The following is a 21,137-nucleotide window of genomic DNA, read 5'->3' on the forward strand; positions in this document are numbered from 1 at the left end:
TCTTTCAATACTTCCTACCTTGTTTGGAAGGCAGCATTTCTTATGAAACGAATAAGTCTTGTGAATGTTGTTGTCTTCTTTACTGTACTTGTTTATATAATTTTCGATGATTGTATAGTTTGATCTGTCTTTTTCAAATTAGTATAGCTTAATGGTTTTTTTTTACTCAATTTTGACAAACATGCTATTCCGTGCAGACAGTGTATGTTGTTGAACATATTGTAGAAGGAATTCATATCTGATAAAAGAAGAAGTCTGAAATAAGTTCAAATATGCTTGCATATTAAGCACAGTGATTTTCATACGATTAAATATTCGTTTGTGTCTGATTAAAAACAAACGGGTACAATATTTAATGCTAATGTTTGCCATGTAGATATACAAATTTCACTTCATTTTCTGCATAAATGTGTTTTCAATTAACATACCGATCACAATAGAAAACCTCTATATAAGGTAGTAGATTATGCAAACTCAGATATAATTTACATGTTATATGGTATATATTGGTGTAAATAGAATGCACGTTTTTTTTGTGGATTCTCATTATATGACAGCCCACTGTCTGAACTTTAAGTGGAATTTTACTGATACTATATGTCGAAGATAGTCCAAGTGGGGTTATTGAATTGTTTTAACATCAAAATATATCGCATTTCTCGTTTCCTTTTTTTACTATTATATTGACAGACCAACAGAGAGTTTCGAATATCACCGTCGTGGCTGAAAACAAAAGGTGTATTCGCTTGATTAGAAAACAATGAGTATACCTACTGATTGACTCAAGGTGGTAAATATCTATCTGGTTATCCTGGTAGGGGTTGTAATATTATTCACTTGTTCAGTTTTGAAAACTACAGGGGGTCAATGTACATATATACTGTATTTGGTTGTGCTCTATCATTTTTATTCTGTAGATGGAGTAGCGATGATTCCTTAGGGATATTCAGTGCAATTTCCACTGTTTGGCAATACTATATTTTTGTTTTACTTTATTATGGATTAATAGAAGTGGAATTATTTTGTGTTTTCTTCAACCCAACAATATTCATGGATTATAAATTTATCAATATCATATATTTGTTTTAAAAACTAGTGATGATTTTGTGTTCCTGCAATTATGATAAGATTCAGGTGGATGTAAAGAGGTTTGATGAGCAAGTTTGATCACTTAATTGTGTATTCTTCAAAAACAATTGTCGATGGATTAAATTTCATACACTGCAAACTGCATTGCATTTGAAAACTGTTTGGTAATTCTGTGTTACTCTTTGGTCTCCCTTATGGTATCTGAACATTTCCAAAATTTGTGCATATTACGATTTGTTTATGAAAAGTTTATAACTATAGTAATAAATAGATTGAAAAAAAAATCCTCTATTTGTAATTTCAGACTTAATTTTTAAATTGTGCTTCTTTTTGCAAATTATTTATTAATAATGTTAAAATATTTTACTAAACATCGGTTTCCATCCTAATATTTAGATTGCACACTTTCATGCAAACTGCAATTGATTTATAAGATGAGAGGCATCGATGTTGTGTTTTTTTCGGTGGTGATTCAAGCTATGTTTAGACTCAGTGTCGTTTTGGGAAAAATAATTATTTTCAAAGGCGACAATAGTAGTATTTTGGGTCCGTGTTTTCATGGTTAAAAAAAATCGGTCTACAAAAAGACATATTCTGAGTTTTCAACATCTGTGGTTTTGAATACATTTGAATACATTTGAATAAAGGTGCCACTGCTTTTTTACGTAACATTGCCTTTTTAGGATATTGTGTGACTCCGGGTGGTTTTCTGTAAAAACGAAAATAAGAAACCGAAATTTCAAAATGCAAAATAAAAATTAAGGTCAAAAGCAAAACAATTTGCAAGGTAAGGTCACATTAACAGTTTAACATTGAAGAATAGTAGTATATTGATTTTTAAATGTCATATTCCTTTGCTGGGGACATTTAACTTAAGTATTTAAATTATTTTGAGAAAAGATTTTAAACTATTTAATTAGGCAGATTTCGCTAAAAGACTCTTTGTTAAATTCGTAAAATTAAGTAAATTTTCACTAAATAAAATTCAATACCGTCAAATTGACATACCCCATACCAAGTATAAACAGTAATATTGTAAATGGCCTTGTCCTGATTGTGCTACATAAATCTGATATTGTTGTTAGAATTTTATATTCAAAATAGTTGCAAAATATTATTTTAATGTAATTATTCTGCAAATAAAATGAGAGTTCTGTGAACCGGTCAGACAAGTTATTACAGGGAATTAAGCGTATTTTGTCTAGGATTGCAAATAAATCTTTGGGAAAACCTGAAAAATATTACAGTGACTTTTTATGGTTCTTGCTTTGATATCACATCGTAAGTTTATAAGGATTATATATATTCAAGGAAATTATAATATAGCACGTACTCGTGGTCTTGATCTTAGAATAAAATCACTGAATACAAAGTTACTTTTTTCGTAAACAAATGCAACTAAAGTACCTATTTAGTCGACTCTATGATCAGTTGTAAAGGGTTGAATTTTTATTCATAAAAAAAAAAGAGTTAGCGAATGTGTTATTTACAAAGAACTAAACACAGAAAAATCAAAAAAAAAATTTTGTTGGAAAAGGGGGATAAGCTTTTTATCGCGATTTTTTAAAAACCGAAAGGTAAATCAAAGATGGAACAAGAAGTCATAAGTTCAGAAAAAAAACCTGACCTGAACATAAAAGTATCATGGACGACATAAAAATAATTTGACCTTGTTCCTAATAATTACAAGCATTTCGTTTATATGTTATAATGTGAATTATAGCATATTATAGAGTTCCTGACATGATATATAAAATAACTCTCTTAAATTGAGTAAATTATTAATTATAATTTGTTTTATCATCAAGAAACTAAAGTTCCATCTTCCTCAGTTGACCTTAGATGCTATCATTTTAAGTCCCCTTTTTTGTCATACAGCTCTTTCTTCTACATCATTTGGTTTCAAATATTCGGCTTTGAGCGTTCCTGGTGAAGATAATTAAAGCCTCGGTCACACCTTACCGGATAGCTCGAACGGACGCCTAACGGATAAAAAAAAAGTTATCCGTTGACAAAATTTTTATCCGTTGGGAGTCTGTTGGTGTACTAACGGACATGTAACGAATGCCTAACGAACACACAACGGACATTGAACGTACGTGAAACGGATACGTACCGGACAGAACGGACGTCGAACGTACATCCAACGGACGAGTACCGGATAAAACGGACACCTAACGGAAGCGTAACGGATAAAACGGATAAACAAAATAATCTGAAAAATAAAGGCAATAAACCATCTAAAAATTAAAGGCAATAACCCATGAGAAATTTCAGTTGGCATTTGTCCGTTTTACATCCGGTAGGCATCCGTTTTATCCGTTATCCTTCCGTTAATGTCCGTTTCACATCCGTTTTATCCGTTAGGCGTCCGTTAGGTGTCCGGTAGACGTCCGTTGGTGAATTGGTCTACCGGATCTCCAACGGATGCATAACGGACACGTAACGGATACAAAACGGACGAGTACCGTACAAAACGGACGCCTAACGGACGACTAACGGACGTTCAACGGACATTTTATCCGTTGGACGTCCGTTCAAAGTTTTGAACATGCTCAAAATTTTCAACCGGACAGAACGGACGTCAACGGATAAAACGGACGCTTAACGGACGCCTAACGGATATGGGCGGACGCCTAACGGATAAGAACGGACGTCTAACGGACATGAACGGATTGAAAAAAAGTTATCCGTTAGGCGTCCGTTCAAGCTATCCGGTAAGGTGTGACCGAGGCTTAAGAGAAGCGCCTTAAACATAAAAAGTCAAATCACAAAAATACTGAGCTCAAAGGAAAATTCAAAACGGAACGTCTCTAATCAAATGGCAAAATAAAATGATAAAATACATCAAACGAATAGACAACAACAAAAAACATAAAAGTTATATACATTGTAGTTTTATTTTCATTTTCATAAGAGCTTTTTTTTTAATCTTTATTAAACGTTCTTCTGTGAGATTTTTTTTATTAATATTAATGGGTTGCAATGTTATTTTGATACTTATCTATTGATATTGGTTTCGTGTGGATGTTAACTCATTTACGAATACGAAACACATCACTTTCATGGACATCATCTTCCATTCCGTCCATGACTTTATACTTTGTTTTGAAACCCCAGATTGTTGGAAAACTGATAAGACAATCTGTGTTGGGTTATAAAGATCTACTGGTATTGTGCCAATAATCCGTTAGTTTAAATTTGTAAGCAAGAAATTTAAAAGGGAAAACTCTGTTTGAACCGTTTGATTATATAATAGATTTGATAATAGCTTGATACATAACAACCTTTCAATAACCATAGCCTTGATTGCGAGTGTCTGTGACATATCCTCGACATGAATCAAAATATTGCAGCCGGTGCAGTGTACCCGCTTGATAATAACACTAAAGTGGGGTAGAAAGTAAATCTGTTCTTAAAACTACAACGTGTTGGCATTTTTAAACGTAATTTATATGAAAATTGGATGTACATAATGACCTCATAAAACAGATGGTCTAAGAATTAAATATAATTACACATAGTAGATTAGCCTGAACAAAACACTGGAATTATTGAATTATACTTTACCATTTCCAAAGTTTATATTGATTTGTTTGACAATTTAAAGAGAAACGCTATACATGGACTTTAGTTTATTAGCAAAGTGTAAGTGTTACTTGTATAAAGTAATAACATGTGCACCCTCTATTTCTCTCTTTATCTAAAAAAAATTTAAAAAAATAGAAAGAGAATTTCAAGCCACCCTGTTGATTTATATAAGTGACTTGTCAAATGTCCGTCTTTTTGGAAGGTCACCTGAATATATACGTGAACGTGTAAAATGCTATTGATAGATGAAGTTGGTACGACATTGTCCTTGAAAAGGGACACAGCGAACTGACAAAATACCTTTCGTAAAATTATTCCTAAATTATTTGTTGATATTTTCCTAATATTATGATGTTGTCAATGGTAATTATTGATAAGCGTTTCGTCTATGCTGAGATTCCTTCATTGTTTTAAAGGTTAACTTTTAAATCTTCGTGGTTTTATTGCTACGTCTATTTTTTTTGTCACCAGCTTTTGGATTCTAAATACTCGTCGGTCGTACAAAATGAACGCGAATCTTGAAAAGTCAAATTTTAAAGTTACAAATCCTATATTCAAACATTTAAATTACAATAATCAAACTCAACATACTCATACTCATTCCATGAAAAAGAAAAGCAAACATTAGTTTGAAACTGGAAACAAATATATTCAGTTCATGAAATGTGCGTTTCTGAGAATATCAGTATAAAGACGTTGTTAAACTGTTAAAGTGTGCTTTTCTTAAAAGCATTTGAACTTTAGATTAATAAATATAGAGATAGTAAGTAAGTCTAGCCAGTGAAACAAAATGAATATCTAGTACACTTTCAATAAGCAATGACTTATCTACAAGGTACTTAGTAGGAGTTGTTTATTACTATATATTTGACATTGGAAATTATATTAATATTTATACAGCTTATAAATCTAATTCCATTTCTTTGTGTTCAACAAACTGTGTATAAATAACATTTTGTCTACACTCTTTAAATCGCCTGTATCAGCAAATACTAAAGGCTTAAAGGTTGAAATCAGCATGAGACCATTGTATAGTAGTAAAACTGACCTTGGTGTTTAAATTCAAACTTTCACGTAAACAACTTATAATACGTCATGTACTGGCCGATCTTTTGGTCAGTCGTGGTAAAGATAAAAGGCCAGTTAGAGCACACAGGCATTAATGAAACTTATTTTAAATCAGCTCATGAACCAAAAATAAACGTACTTAATGCACATTTCTGGTTAAATTAGCGAATAATTAATTGGTGGTGGTATGATTGTCACTAGAGTCCAAATAAAGTGGATGTAAACTAGTGGTCACTGTTATATCTTCAACAATGATGATATACATTTGGGACAGTGGTTTAATATCACAGCATATGAAAAATACTGTCAATTACAGTTAAAAGAAATCCAAAAAAAAACGAGCTCCAAAAGAAAATTAAAACGGAAATTTCTTTATAACATGACAAAATCAAAAGCTAAAAACATCAAACGAACATCTAACGAATGGAAAACAACTGTCATATTCCTGACTTAGTACAGGTATTTTCTTATGTGGGAAATAGTGGATTAATCTGGATTTATGGCTAGCTTCACCTCTGACTTGTAGGACAGTCGCATGTAATTCCATTGTATTGACAACAATATGCCAGCAAATCAAACAGACATAATAGAATAAAACGTCAAAAATTTGGGTACATTGTACAGCAGTTTAACATGAAAATGTCTTGACGCTTTCATTACATGCTTTCTTTGTTATAAAATGTATTGAACAAATACATAAACTTCTTTTTGGTGATTTGTTAGAAGAGAACAAATGTTTCAACACCCCTCTGAATCGAACAAAAAAATCACAGAACTTAAATCATCAAGGCTAATTATTTTGTATAAGCTGAATTATTGTTTGTTTGTTCTTTCGTCATTCTTCTCAAACCATTGTGTTGCATAGGCATGTATCTCCATACATTAACGTTACCAATAATCGATATGCAAATAAAATTCTTCAAATATTAACAATAATTGAATATGCAAATAAAACTTGCTACCTTCTTTAAATCTAGCTTGCTAATGCCACCTTTCAAAATAAACTAATTCGTTCATGGCATATTTAATGATTGAAAACGAACCGCGATGATTGAAAGTCAACGTTATTCGCTCCATGTCTATTCATTTACCCATGAGAGTGTGAAGAAGACTTGATCGACGCCTTCTTTTAGACTTTATAACTGATAGTAAAATATCTTCAAATAACTCATCTACTTCTTCTTTGTTATCAGATCTACACTCGATGTACGCATCAAATTTGTTAGATTCCATAATATCAAGTCCTTCTCGTTTAGATACATTGTTATGTTCGTCTCTTGTGTCTTTGTATGTGGCAACTAATACCACTGGCGTTTTCTTGCATAGGTTTCTAATTTCAGGAATCCAGAATGACTTGACATTTTCAAAGGATTCTCTGTCAGATACACTATAACACAAAATAAATACATTGGCTTCTTTGTAGGACTTTGTTCTAACCTCCTTATAGTCATGCTGAAAAATAAAACAAAATACACCATAAGTAATTTAATCTATTTGTGGGACTAATTCTGTGCATGGGCTAAGCATTAATGAGCAAGAGCAAAGACCGGTTGGCTGGAAATCAGAATTAGGTGTCCGGGAAGGGTTACCGTAATATATTTTCCTGCAGACTGTCAACATTGTCCATGAACTAGAACGTTAACAATCTGACTCGGCGTGTCAGTCTCATACAAAGCAGGTTTAATAATTATGTTACATACATATAAAACATGTTCTAGTCCTGAATATGCATATAATTTGCAACATGTTGTTCAAGAGTCATCCGTCATCATTAGTTGCAAAAGTTTTATTAACGATTGTGATACGCTTTATGATTTGTCATTAATTTGTTTTGTAATATTTTTGATTATTTGAAAACAAAAAAAATCATTTAGGTATCTTACACATTTACATATGAGAAGGAAAACAAATCATTATGTTACAACGTTAAATATTACTTAAGCTAATATAAAAATTGGGAGATGTGGTATGATTGCCGATGAGACAACTATCCACCAGTCTGAGAGTAAAATTGAAGTGGTAGTAAGCAATTATAGGCCAACGTAAGCTTACTAAATTTCAAAATCTAAAGCACTTTGGGGTTAGATATAAATAATAAGAAGAAGATGTGGTATGACTGCCTTTGATACAACTCTCCACAAGAGACAAAACGATACAGAAATAAACAACTATAAAAGGTCACCGTACGGCCTTCAACAATGTGCAATGCTCATACCGCGTAGTCAGCTAAAAAAAGGTCGTATTCCAATAGAATAAATAATTTGTTTTAAACACTAACCTGGCCAGATGAGTAGACGCTATTTTGAAATAAACAACTATAGGTCACAGTATGCGTTTCAACAATTTGCAAAGCCCATACCGCATTGTCAGCTAAAAAAGTCTCATCTTTCAATAAAAAAAAGGAACTACTAACCTGGCCAGATGAGTCTACAATTTTGATGACATAATTTGATCCCAGCATGTAAGTCGGTACAGTGTATAAATCAGAAACTGTAGCTGTATAGTCGTCTGATGTTTGACTTCCGGTAAATGTTTTACAAATTTGAGTCTTTCCTACCATCCCATCTCCTACAATAGGGCACATCACAGTTTTATCATTCTCGTGTGTTAGCATGTTGTTTATAAGTCAGATCGTCAACTGATCATTTTAAGTCGCATTCACAGTTTTATACCCTAAACTTGAAAAAAATTATCCATCTTAAGCACACAACCTTTCAACCGACTAATCCCTCCATAATGACCTTCGACGAGAATTTGAACGCTACTGTGAAATTATTAATCTCTTTCATCAAAAAATGAAATGTCTCCTTTGCTTTTGAATTATTAATTTTAAGCCTGTCAGAATGTAGACAGTTTTAAAAGAGATAGTTAATTCAAACAAATATCTTATAAAATGAAATATATGAATTAAGATATTTGCGTAAATTTGTTTAAGACAAAGTAACTAAGGTTTCAACTCCCTCAGGCAGATTTTACCTTAGATGGTTTTTGTTATATATTTTATGTTGGTCCCTTTTGGTTACAAAGCGCTTTGATTGTTTCGGGTCTTGTACATCATAGACTTCCAATATTCGACTTCGAGCGTTCATGATGAAAGTAAATTCTGAAAAGCGGTTTGGAAGCATGACATTTAAAATGTGTTGTTTTTATTTTTAGCTATTTTGTGCCCCAATGTCCCAATCTGAGCTTATGCCATGACTTGGCGTTCGTCGTTATCTGTTGTCTGGCGTCGTCATCATCCGTCGTGGTCGTAAACTGTTTAAAAATTGCAGTTTTTGGCTTATCTTATATCTTTAAAAAAACGGTACTTAAAGCGAATCTGACATTGGTTAAAAATGTTAAAAGGTCAAGATCTATCAGCCCTGAAATTTTCAGACGAATCGAACGACCCATTATCGGGTTGCTGCCACTAAATTAGTAATTAAAATTTTCATTACTGGGTTTTTACTGTAATTCCTTTATAAAACTTAGGTTATTTAAGAATTAACAAAGTAGGATGTTTATACGACAAGGCATACATGTACCATAGGAGGTTTTGTTTTAATATGTTTTTTCAATTTCACAACATAGGTCGAAATCTATGGAATGGAACGTTAACATTTTTTTTTCTTCTTTAGGCATGAACATATTAATATTAACGAGTTTCTTAATCAAATACAAGGTTTTTTAATTCTTTTTTTTTTAAAGATTTTTTTTCTGGAACAGTTTAATGCGTAGTGCAAGGATATCGAGGTCAGTAGAAAAGGTATCTTTTATAACAATATAAATTCATCAACAAGAACAATGTAGAACATATTGATCAAATTTAGGGCGCACATGATTAAACTCTATTAAAAGTTATAGCAGATGTCGATGTTAATACGCTTTAACTTCGGTGGTAATAACCTATAATTGGGATTGAAGTATTTTAATTGATTTAAATACTAGAATATTACATCTGTTCAGGACAGTCTGACTAGGAAATTATAGTTAATAATGAGATCTATATCATTCTTTTCTCAATCAATTAATTAAAATTAAAAGTTTTGCGTACAATACTTGTTTATGCAATCCTTAGATTTGAACTTGACTTGACCTCACTAACTCTTTTTTTCGTAATTCATTGTTAAAATTTGATGGCATAATATCCCCATAGACATTTGTATAACAACAGCGTCTTTAGACCTGCAATTTGAACCATAACACTCAAAGTATAATAAAATTAAACTTAAAGAGGCAAAATTTGCATAATTGTGACACCATTTGAATGTTTAAGTAGTTATTTTCTATGGATTACATATATTTTACATTCTGAGTGAAGATGAATTATAAAGTAATTGGTATTTTGATTGATTTTTGGCACAGTCGTAAGGCCTCTTTTTAACCTGATCTTGAACTCTCAATACTTCATAAACAAATCTATAAAATAATATTTTATCATATAATGAATACACAGAGGCGGATTAAGGAGGGGGCAGGGGGCCCGCCCCCCTCCCCTTTTGGGGAAAAATGTGTTTGCTTATATAGGGAATCACTGAAGCGTGACTGGAGCGGGCCCCCTCTTAGGGCAGTCAGTGGGCCCCCACTTATGAAAATTTCTGGATCCGCCACTGATACATGTACATTGTATATACAAAGAGCTGAATATAAAACTCCAACAAGTTTTCCTTTTTTTTTTTAGATAAAAAGCATTTCTTATCTTCTGTTAAATTTTTTTTTTTAAATATCAATTTTGATAAGTGCAAACTTATTTATATTGCGTTCAGTGTTTAAGAATATCTGCTAAGCTTCTTTTTGGACAAGTTATCTAAGCAATTTCTTAATTTTTCAAATGCAAAACATTGTACAACCCTAGTAAACCATTAATGATCTTCAAACTATGTTCTATCTATGGGATTGTTTTGTTATCCATGGTTCTTCCATATGTTTTGCATAGTTTGATTTTCTGTTGTGCCGTTACAGCACTGTCCCAGATAAGAGGAGGGTTGGTCGATGATTGCTTACCTCCGAGTCATTTGAACTTTGCTGGATATTTGTCTCAGTGGCAATCATACAACATTTCTTTGTTTTTCCATCAAATATTTAGAATTTACAAGTCCATTGACTTTAAACACATCGCAAAATTCCAAAGTGATTAAGTGGTTTTGGAAATCAAAGGTGTATAACAATAAAATTCTTTATTTAACGAAGGTAACACATTTAACAATTACATGTTAATCTTCCATGAGGCTTTCAAAAACTATAAATACAAATAGAAAAGGGGGAAAAAAAGACATACAAAGTAAAATACACAATACAGTTAAATATAGCGGCTTTAATATTGAATAAGTACATAATATGCATTAAATAGAAGAAGAAAAATACATTAGTTTCGTGCATCTTTATTCTGTTCAGTTAGAAAATAGTTTGAACAGTTGGTCTTAAATGTATCTAAATTATCTATTTCTTTAATATTACTTGGTAAATTATTCCAGTGAATAAGACCAGAATATTTAAATGTTCTTTTAAAAAAATTAGAATTAGATTTAAAAAATCAAAATTAGGTATACTTGATTTGGAGTCTTAAAAATATAATGTAGATAATATTATTTCATTATCATATGAATATAGTTTTTAACTTAAGCATATATAATACGTAGGCGACTAAATCAACTATATATTTTCAATAAATGTATTTGCCAACTTTATAGTGTGAACAGAGTCAGTTAAAAATCTTTATCTTTTTTGTAAATCAAAATATGCTGATGCTTTAAAATATATAACCACAGCAATTTATGTATAGAAGATATACTTGATAAAATATATATTTTGATTGCAGATGAAAACTTGCTGATTTAAGTTAAAATCCGAACCACAATAATTTATAGATATTTATCAATATGAAAAATATTAAAATATTTATATTGTAAAACATTTATCTGACCTTAATCTTACCACTAGATTAACAACGCCTATTAACACTCAAATAATTAAAATAGTTTAATGTTATCAATTTATCAACCTTGTATATATATATTGATCGCTTGACCCAAGACTGACCGAAACCTAATTGAGTAACTATCATAAAAATGTTATTACCAACTATTTGGTTACGAAATTTTATATCATATGTTAAATGGCTATATGTAAACTTCTCTCTCACTATCCGAATGGAAAGCAATTCATATTAGTTTAAACTGTCTTTCAAAAGGTAGATATATGTAACCTTCTTTCTCACTATCCGAATAGAAAGCAATTCATATTAGTTTAATCTGTCTTGAAAGAGGAAGACAATCGATAACAAAAGAAAATATTGGGAATAGTCAAAAATCCAAGGCACCATGAAAAATTGCTTGATAAGCAAATGTTTTAGATAGCCGTAGGAACTATCTAAAATGAAGACACAGCTGCTTACATATGTTACTCCGGATCTGTTGCATGTTCCTGTCCCAAGTCCTTATTTTTAGCACATAAATCAGGTTCTGTTTTTTTGTTAACATTTTGTACTGTCGGGACCTTTTATATCGTACTATACGGTATGGATTTTGTTCATTGTTGAAGGTCGAACGTTAATCCATTGTTCCATATATGTCAACTTCATTTGATCTCTGGATGCTTCTTCTTATTTTTATTACACATGAAATAAAAGTATTCTCAAGATACAATTTGTCGCCAGTCTCTATGTAAAAAGTCAGAAGTGTATACATGTAGGAAGGGACGTTGACTCAACTTACGAGGAAAATGTCAAAAAGACTTCAACCCCACTTTAGAGCAGAAAACAGTACAAGGCCACCAATTGGTCTTCAACACAGCGAGAAAATCACGCATTTGAGTTCAGTTATGATAGTCAAAAGAACTAATAGCGGTTTTTTGTCTGACTTTTGTTAGAAACGGTTACATGTATTTTATTCAAATCTGTACGTGTGTGATGTAGGGCTTGAAATATATATTGTTGGCATAGGTCTACCAATGAAGACATTGTGTTGGTTTTTGTTTTGTTTTGGTTGCAGTTTTTGCTGTATCGATAGAAGTTTGTTTATTTTCTATTGCATTTTTAAATTGTTTCCATTTTACACTTTTCTTTACACGAAGAATTTTAGTTATTGTCCATGATATTAAATGTATGTAGAGTCGATATGACCTTAGCACTATAACTTAAAATTGCAAGTAAGGAACGAATGTAACCCTGAATTGACCGGAGATTTTAAAGATAAGTTGAATAATAAAAACATTTGCATAGTATGATTATGTGTGAACTTAAATTCAATTAAATGTTTAACTACTTAAATGTTTTCAGTTTCTAAAACGATTAAAAGAGAATTATTTTAATCTGTTTCACTCTATACTAGCATATTAGAATTATTCTAATGCTGTAATTGATCTATTGATTGGCCAAACTATTATATTTTCGATTATCCACTGAGGTTCTCCGTGTGGTCAGACTGAGGTCAATACGTAATGTCAATTATCCAATCATTCAATCTCACCCTGCTGACAAGTTTACAACATCTGTCCTGTTCAGGTAAAGCTAGGTGTTATTGTTTTTATGTAACTGTTCAATCAATTGGATAAGATTTAAATAGTCCACATTCCGAACGTGTCTGTAATACAGGAGCATTCCTTCAAGGACATTTGATTCAAGCAAGCGCTTTTGAAATTTTCAGTCTTCCCTTGGACCAGTCGATATATTCAGGTAGTTTATTTGGTATACAACTGGAATGCTTTGCAAGATCACGTAGTATAAATCGTGTGAATTCGAAAATAAAATTGAAGTTTTAAGTAAAAACACCTAATATGTTAACTCAGTCTAACGTCAGATGCAGATTTTGTATTTTTACTTTTCAGATTGCTTTTTATACGAATGTTTTAAGTTATGATTCATAGATTTATTTTATTGCTGTAAACTAATGATGAATTATCATCAGTCATTTTATTATCAAGACTATAAGAACCCCATTGAAAATAAGCTTCTTGGTTTACATTTGACATCCTTGGGTTAAGGCATTAGAGGTACATTTAGTCACAACCATTGCTATTAATTTATCAATTTATTAATGATTATTTATTAATATTGTATTAATTTAAGTTTCCAAAGCTAATTATATATTTGTATATATACTTTTACCTAAAAGTCTTTTTATCATAAATCTTTAAACATTATTACTTACTAAATCCTTTGGTTAATTGTTTGTGTTTTTTTTGTACAGTAATTTTTTGCATTCGAACAAGCTTTTTAGTTCTCTTGTCGTCAGAGATATTATATTTTTACCAATGTTATCTCTTCGTAAATTTTACGGACGCCATCACGAGTTGGTTGACCGTTATGGAATAACCGTTTCACAAATGATATCGGATATGTTCCTTACGTCGTAACTACAATCCCCTTCCCTCTCATAAATGTGACCTACCGAATTAGATTATCAGTTACCGGATTTGTTATCTCATAAGCAACACGACGGGTGCCACAGGTGGAGCAGGATCAGCCTGAGATCACCCCTAGTTTTTGTTGGGGTTCGTGTTGTTTATTCTTTAGTTTTCTATGTCGTGTCATGTGTACTATTTTTTGTCTGTTTGTCCTTTTCATTTTTAGCCACGGCGTTGTCAGTTTATTTTCGATTTATGAGTTTGACTGTCCCTCTGGTATCTTTCGTCCCTCTTTTATCTAATAATGAATTAATGCTTGCACCTTTTTTCCGTGTACATTTTCAATAGCATTGTTATATTGTATATATTATGTAGTCTCTTAAATGCAATGTATTTATATGTACTGTGCATCATTGGATAAAGAGTACTAAACATTATAGTGACGTCAATTCGAAATTTAAAATTTTAATTTTTTACTTATCGAAATGGATTTTAGTTCTTACAACCATTATTTACTAATTTATTCATTTTTTTGTAGGTGGTAATATTTTATTGCTTGTTTGATGAAGCAGCAAAACTACTCAATCGTATATTATATTGAAAACGCCCTTGTAACAGTTGTAAAGTTTAAAGTACAAGTTTATATTTATTCTAAAATAGTAACGCAAAGATGTCCTGTTTCGTTTGATTATTGTTAATGCGTGGGTCGCTTGTATTTTATAGTACAACCATACAAATACACAATGTATTGCTTTCTGTTGAATTCTATACACCAAACGAAATTACTTTGTGTAAAAACCAGAACTTGATTTTGATAGTTGGAAAATGACAAAATAGCATCATGGAAGTATCAGTAAACTCCATCATATTACAAGGACTAGGATTCAAATATTTTATATGTCAGACGTGCGTTTCGTCTACAAAAATCTCACAAGTGACGCTCGAATAAAAAAAATAATTAAAAACTCCTACGTGACAGTTCAGTTTTTGCTTTTATTCAAGTAATACATAGCAGAAACAAACGATACTTTGCACTAAGAGGATAACAGAAAATCAACAAAAAACAGTGGATAGACAACAGACCACATCAGCCACTTACACCCGATATCGGAGAGAGGGAACAATTAAAGTGGGTAAAACACTTACAAAATACCGAACGAAATTAAAGCTGATTGCATAACTTGAATAAGGCACCATTGTAGTGGGGTTGAACCAGTTTTTTTCTGCTCAAACTCCCTTCGCTTATCAAGACCATATGTCGTAAAACTAAAACACACAACAAACAGTCCAGCTACCGACTGGATGACCTTAGAAAGAAACAAAACAGCACACAATTTGGAATTTTCCTCGCTACTATAAGAAATGACGTTTTCTACGATGGCTCTGAGGTCGTCCCGCGTCTGAGGTAGCCACAGTTATTAGTTGGATACTGCTGGATATGCGCATCTTGTTCATTAACATTAACTGAATACAAGTAATGCATTGGGAGATTGTGCTATTTGTCAGAAAGTTAGCTGTAATGAAAACCCATACACACATACACACTTTAATCTCCTAACTGGGCTTGGTATAATTAAATTGTGTATTGATCTTTGGCAACAATGAAAATAAAACAAAACCCACTAATTTCACTTAAGGCGTGACCATTTGGCATTGTCCAGTTGGGGGGGGGGGGGGGGGGGGGTGACGGAGTGGATGACACAAGTTTGTTTTGTGGATTGACTACTAGTTTTCATTTGCATCTATTGCTACGCTTGCATTTTTTCACTTTTATGCACAACTGTTTCCTGCAAGATTATAATCATGTTCAGCTCATTCATTTTCAAAAACAAATTAACTGGGCTTCGTATAATTAAATTCAGATGTAAAGGAGATAACCATGTGTATTGATCTTTGGCAACAATGAGAAGAAAACAAAACCCACTAATTTCACTTAAGGCGTGATCATTTGGCATTGTCCAGTTGGGGTGGCGGAGTGGATGACATACGTTTGTTTTGTAGATTGACTACTAGTTTTCATTTGCATCTATTGCTACGCTTGCATTTTTTCACTTTTGTGCACAACTGTTTCCTGCAAGATTATAATCATGTTCAGCTCTTTCATTTTCAAAAATAAATTAATTTTCCATAGTTAACGCGGATTACTGTTTTGAATTAATTAATAATATAGTGTTTTTATAGTATCAGCTAGAATTGCCTGATTTAGAATTCTACAAACTGCCGACTTTTGTCGTGGTTTGTTTATGGAAGTTTTAGCATGCAATGAATAATCTACTTCCAAAAGCATATTTTAAAAGAATGTTTATTATACTCCCAACATTGTCCTTTCATATTAGAGCAACACAAATGAAATGCAACAAGATAACAGAAAATGACGGATGTCAAATTTGGAGCAGGATTGCTTACCACACCATTAAAAACAAAAACAAAACTAACAAACAAACAAACAAACAAACATCTGATACCACCCCTGGTTTGGGTTGGGTTGGAGTTGCTTAGTATTATGTTATGTTGTGCTTGTGTTGATTGAAGCCGGAGTTGGAATCCCAAAGAGGAAACAATGACAATTTGCAAGCGTATTCCTCGTGAGAGTTTATAGTTATACCTCTGTCTGTTATTTTTTTGTGGGAATAACATCAATTCGATAATTCATTAAAATTGGGGGGAGGGGGAAACAAGACTACAGACTCTGTTTATAGTTGCTCTTTGGCAATCATACAATATCTTCTTACTTCATAACATAATACTACCTTTATTTTAATTCATTTTAGGCATTGCACAAGAAAAACATCGTAATGTTGTAAAAAGAAGTACAGTCACCACATTAGAGTGCAAGTTTGTGTAAATTTATATCAGCAGATTTAGTACTTTGAGATTGTTTTCAGGAACTGCGATACTTTTGATACGGTGTTGTTTGATTATTTTCTTGTCCTGTTTTGTTTTTAAGTGTAGCTTTTGTTATTCAACTGTTCATAATTAAAAGGGGTGAAATTTAAAACAAAACAACGACAAAAACCAAACTAAACTCCATCACATGACAACCTCGGAAAGATATAATATGTTATAAAGGTTTTTTTTTGTACTTTTGTATTGACACGTTCAATCATTGAAATCCGTTATTGGTGTGCGAGTGTCTTTTAGTGTAAGAAGTAGAATTATGAGAAAAATGTATCAAGTACAAAGGAAATAATAAAAAAAGTAATATTGTTTTTTTCAAATTTAAACCTTTTATTTTCATTGCCGACATAAATGATATTGCTGCAACACGAGATTCTGATAGTGAGACTAATGTCCTCGGTGTGACTCAACACTATGTCAATAAAACAAGTCCATAACTGGAACTATGGTTTGACTGTGATTTGCTATGTAGCTGCAACTCGTTGTGGTTGCAACTATGATGTGCTAAAGCTGAAACTGACCATGGCTTGACAGATAAAAATGTTCTTTTCAAATCGAGGAAGTGCTCTCCTATATCCTATCAAACTTTACCAAGCCTCTGTTTCAAGTTTGCATGACATGAATGATCCATCAAAAGCGCGTCCTTTGTGGCGTAGTTCATGGTAGATCTAACTCATTAGATGCGTTTATGCGCGAATTGTGAATGGTATTGTTCGTCACTGATTGTTCACTCAGTTTTTCATCAGATGGATAGAGATCCGTCCATAAGTTTATCCAGATTTAATGTTATATCTCTTCATCTTGCTAACAGATGACGGAGAAGGCTTGAACGCCTTCTCTTCTTGTTTTTAATGACGGATAATAAAACGTCTTCAAAAACTTCATTCACTTCTTCCTTGTTATATGATGAACATTCAACGTAAGCATCAATTCCGTATTTATCCATTACTAATAGTCCTTCTTGTTTAGACACATTGTTGTTTTCGTCATCAATGTCTTTTCCAGTAGCCACTAGAATAACTGGTGTCTTTTTGCAAATCTTTCTGATTTCTGGAATCCAGAATGATTCGATACTTTCAAATGAATCTCTGTCTGATAGGCTGTAACACAATATGAAGACCTCTGATCCTTTGTAGGATTTTGTTCGAAGTTCTTTGTAATCATGCTAAAAAATAAAAAATAATTTTATCAGTATTGAGTTTAATTCATAATAAACTTCTATAAATATTAATTTGTGTAACCATTGCCCGACCCACCCCTCTTCTTAAAATTACGATATTGGAGAAACCAGAGGTTATTTCCAAGAAGTACGTGAGAAAGTACATCTATTTAAATGCAGAGATAACCTATTAAACAACTGAATTTTATCGATTAAAGATCCGGGTACAGTACTGCGGTAAGTCAATTATAGCATTTTTTCGTTGCTGCACATATGATCAAGAAATTTAAATATCTAAACTAGTATGAATCGGTTCCTCCGATATTGAAATAATTAATCTGACTACATCATTTCCATTGTATATACTTGTTTATGTATTGCCATAGCATATTATTTATGCTTTCGCAAATAAAATATTCATTCATCATTCATTCATTTCCATTTAGTTTCTTTTTTAACCTCCCTTTTCTGTTAGTCGGCATTTTTTTCTTTGCGGCTTGGTTATCATTTCATTAACGTACATTGTATACTATCATACATGAAACTTAATTTAACTGATACCTCTCCGAAACTTCATTTGATCATGTTAAACTTTTTAAATTTTGTCTTTTGATTTTTTTTTAAATCTCAAAACTAAATGGCAATACTATCATTAGTTTTAATAGAATTCTAGCAAAAATGTCATCTTACCTGTCCAGAAGAGTCTACAATCCTGAGAGTATATTTGTCTCCCATAAACTGTGTAAGTACAGAATGCTCATTAGTCACTGTAGCTTCGTAATCTTCTATCGTCAGATCACCAATAAATGTTTTACAGATCTGAGATTTCCCCACCATTCCATCTCCAACTATGGTACATGTTACGGTTTTATCACTAACTTGAGAAATCATTGTCCTTAAAGTAGTCTAACTAGTCTGAAGGTATTAAATTAGTCTAGCTCGTCTGAAGGTAGAACATGAAATGATTATTTTTAAACACCTGAAGTCTTTATATATGGCCTCATCTCCGGTATTGATCCGGAACGTTAGATCAACAACCTTGAAAATCTAGCAAACAACCTGTATCATGTAGTTTACAGGTGTAGGGGTTCAAAGATCTTTTATATATTTAAATTTTTATATTAAATCATTATATTAAATCATTAAAAAAGATTGAAAAAGATCTTTGATTTAATGAAGAACATTAAAAGGAAATGTCCAGTTCTGTATCGGGGTTTTTCTTAAGTGTTAAACACGAATTTGTGATGTTTAATGAATTAAAATGATGTACTGCGTGTATATTAGATATAATTATGGTGTGCTTTTTCACGAATTTCTTGTTCAAATAAACCTTTATATCTACTTTATCAAAAGTTAAACAAAAAAACGCATATCGTGAATTGTTCTATTTGTCGCGATATAAGTAACAACTTTTATGCCTTTAATAAGTCAGGCTATCTGGACCATTTGATGCTCATTATAGTTTCGTCTTTGTTTGTATATCTATTTTTAAGAATTGCTATTTGGTCAATTTAGTCTGTTGTACAGACCAATATCTTATTTATTGAATTTCTTTTGCTGTTATTATGTATTGAATCAAGTTTTTGTGATACTTTTTCTTTTCGTTTGCTTTATTTTTTTATTTTTTTTTTATTCTTTTAATGTTTTTTTTAAGTTAAAGTACCAACTATTTACTGATGACTCATTATAAATTCTACTGCACGTTTTAATATACATGTACATGTATAATCAAATGCATGTTATTTGAAACCAGAAACAAATGAAGTTCAAGACTACAAGATTTGTAAATTTGATTGGCCTCTGAAAACTTCTCAGTAATTTAATATGCAGTAGCAAAAATTTTGATAAACAAGGCACTCTTCATATTTAAATAGCCTAAGAGAACTTAAAATTCAGTACGAATCCCGTACCAGGAAGTACGCTTATCTTTATCTAATGTAAATAGAAACTTTTCCTTATACGAGAAAAGTCTGCGGAAAAACCGATCTGTTATTATGAATGTTGATCTTTAGTTTTAAATGCAAGGAGCTTAATGTTTAACTAATAAAGTCTGTGTAAATATAGTATAATAAAAAGAAATAAAGAAGGGTGGTTCAGGGCAATGACTGTATGTTTACTATAATTCTATATACAAATCGTACACTATTGTTTTTATTAAAACTAAAATAGACTTTTAAGCTTTTTATGCGACCACAACTAAAAACAAATCAAACTATTTCAATGACATAACCTCTTTTTTTACTGATAGAGGTCGTTTGGTATCGATTTTTATTCAAATGATGTAAACCAGTAACTACTTGTTTGATTGTCATATTTCAGATGTCAGAAGATTGATTGTTTTAAAAGTACTCATGACGGCATCAATGTCAATGGATCTAAGTATGTGCACCTTTAACATATCGACAAGATTGTAAATAGGTCATTGTTTTCTTTCGTGATTCAAATCTTTTGAAATTTGAATAATAAAAACTATTTTGTTACTAAAGCGAAATTAACAAAGCAAATTTGGCATGTACTTATTTCATCATAATCTTAAGCATCTAACGGAGGTTTTTGACGATTGTATCAAAAGTTGATGAATAGAACCAGTCTTCATCGTAACAGTTAAAACGTACTTTTAAAACAGGTGATTTACTAAATTCCAAGGTCAAATTGCGACATATATAGATAAGAGATTATTTCTCACAAATTAAAAAATCTTGAGTTTCTGGAAATGATTTCATATACATATCAGTATAAAATAAGACAAAACAATAAAGTATGTGACACTATCGAAGTTATGTGGGTCGGATCAGATTAGAGTAAGTCTACCCTTACACTGAAGGAAATTGTTTCAGAGGAGACTTATGAATCTAAATGCAGGAGAAGTGGCATATCACCTCAAAGGTATTCACAATTCATCCATTGAGTGTTGATTACTTAAACGATTTAAAGGGGTTCTAGTTCATGCCTTATTTACACGAATACACATCAGTCGGTTTTAAGACCCCACAAATCGTAACTGGGAAAG

General features: G+C 31.9%; 2 protein-coding genes across 2 annotated transcripts; both read right to left on the reverse strand.

The window, feature by feature from the left end:
- Positions 1-4,476: 4,476 nt before the first annotated feature.
- LOC139515325 (cdc42 homolog) lies at positions 4,477-8,386 on the reverse strand. The gene is made up of 2 exons (XM_071304892.1): positions 8,162-8,386; positions 4,477-7,200 (listed from the first exon to the last, which is right to left on the reverse strand). Exons 1-2 carry the CDS (start codon positions 8,360-8,362, stop codon positions 6,832-6,834), a joined length of 570 nt encoding a protein of 189 aa, XP_071160993.1. The 5' UTR covers positions 8,363-8,386; the 3' UTR covers positions 4,477-6,831.
- An 8,888-nt stretch (positions 8,387-17,274) lies between these two features.
- Positions 17,275-19,095, reverse strand: LOC139516892 (cdc42 homolog). The gene is made up of 2 exons (XM_071307313.1): positions 18,818-19,095; positions 17,275-18,133 (listed from the first exon to the last, which is right to left on the reverse strand). The coding sequence occupies exons 1-2, from the start codon at positions 19,016-19,018 to the stop codon at positions 17,765-17,767; spliced, it is 570 nt and encodes a 189-aa protein (XP_071163414.1). The 5' UTR covers positions 19,019-19,095; the 3' UTR covers positions 17,275-17,764.
- Positions 19,096-21,137: the final 2,042 nt, after the last annotated feature.

The sequence above is a fragment of the Mytilus edulis genome, chromosome 3 (genome assembly GCF_963676685.1).
Source record: "Mytilus edulis chromosome 3, xbMytEdul2.2, whole genome shotgun sequence".
Lineage (NCBI taxonomy): Eukaryota > Metazoa > Mollusca > Bivalvia > Mytilida > Mytilidae > Mytilus > Mytilus edulis.

Bases quoted from the DNA above. Each gene is read 5' to 3' on its own strand.
- LOC139516892 (XM_071307313.1), bottom strand. From the start codon at position 19,018: ATGATTTCTCAAGTTAGTGATAAAACCGTAACATGTACCATAGTTGGA. The intron at 18,134-18,817 runs GTAAGATGACAT...TTTATTTTTTAG, and splicing joins TTGTAGACTCTTCTGGACAG to CATGATTACAAAGAACTTCG.
- LOC139515325 (XM_071304892.1), bottom strand. From the start codon at position 8,362: ATGCTAACACACGAGAATGATAAAACTGTGATGTGCCCTATTGTAGGA. The intron at 7,201-8,161 runs GTTAGTAGTTCC...TTTATTTTTCAG, and splicing joins TTGTAGACTCATCTGGCCAG to CATGACTATAAGGAGGTTAG.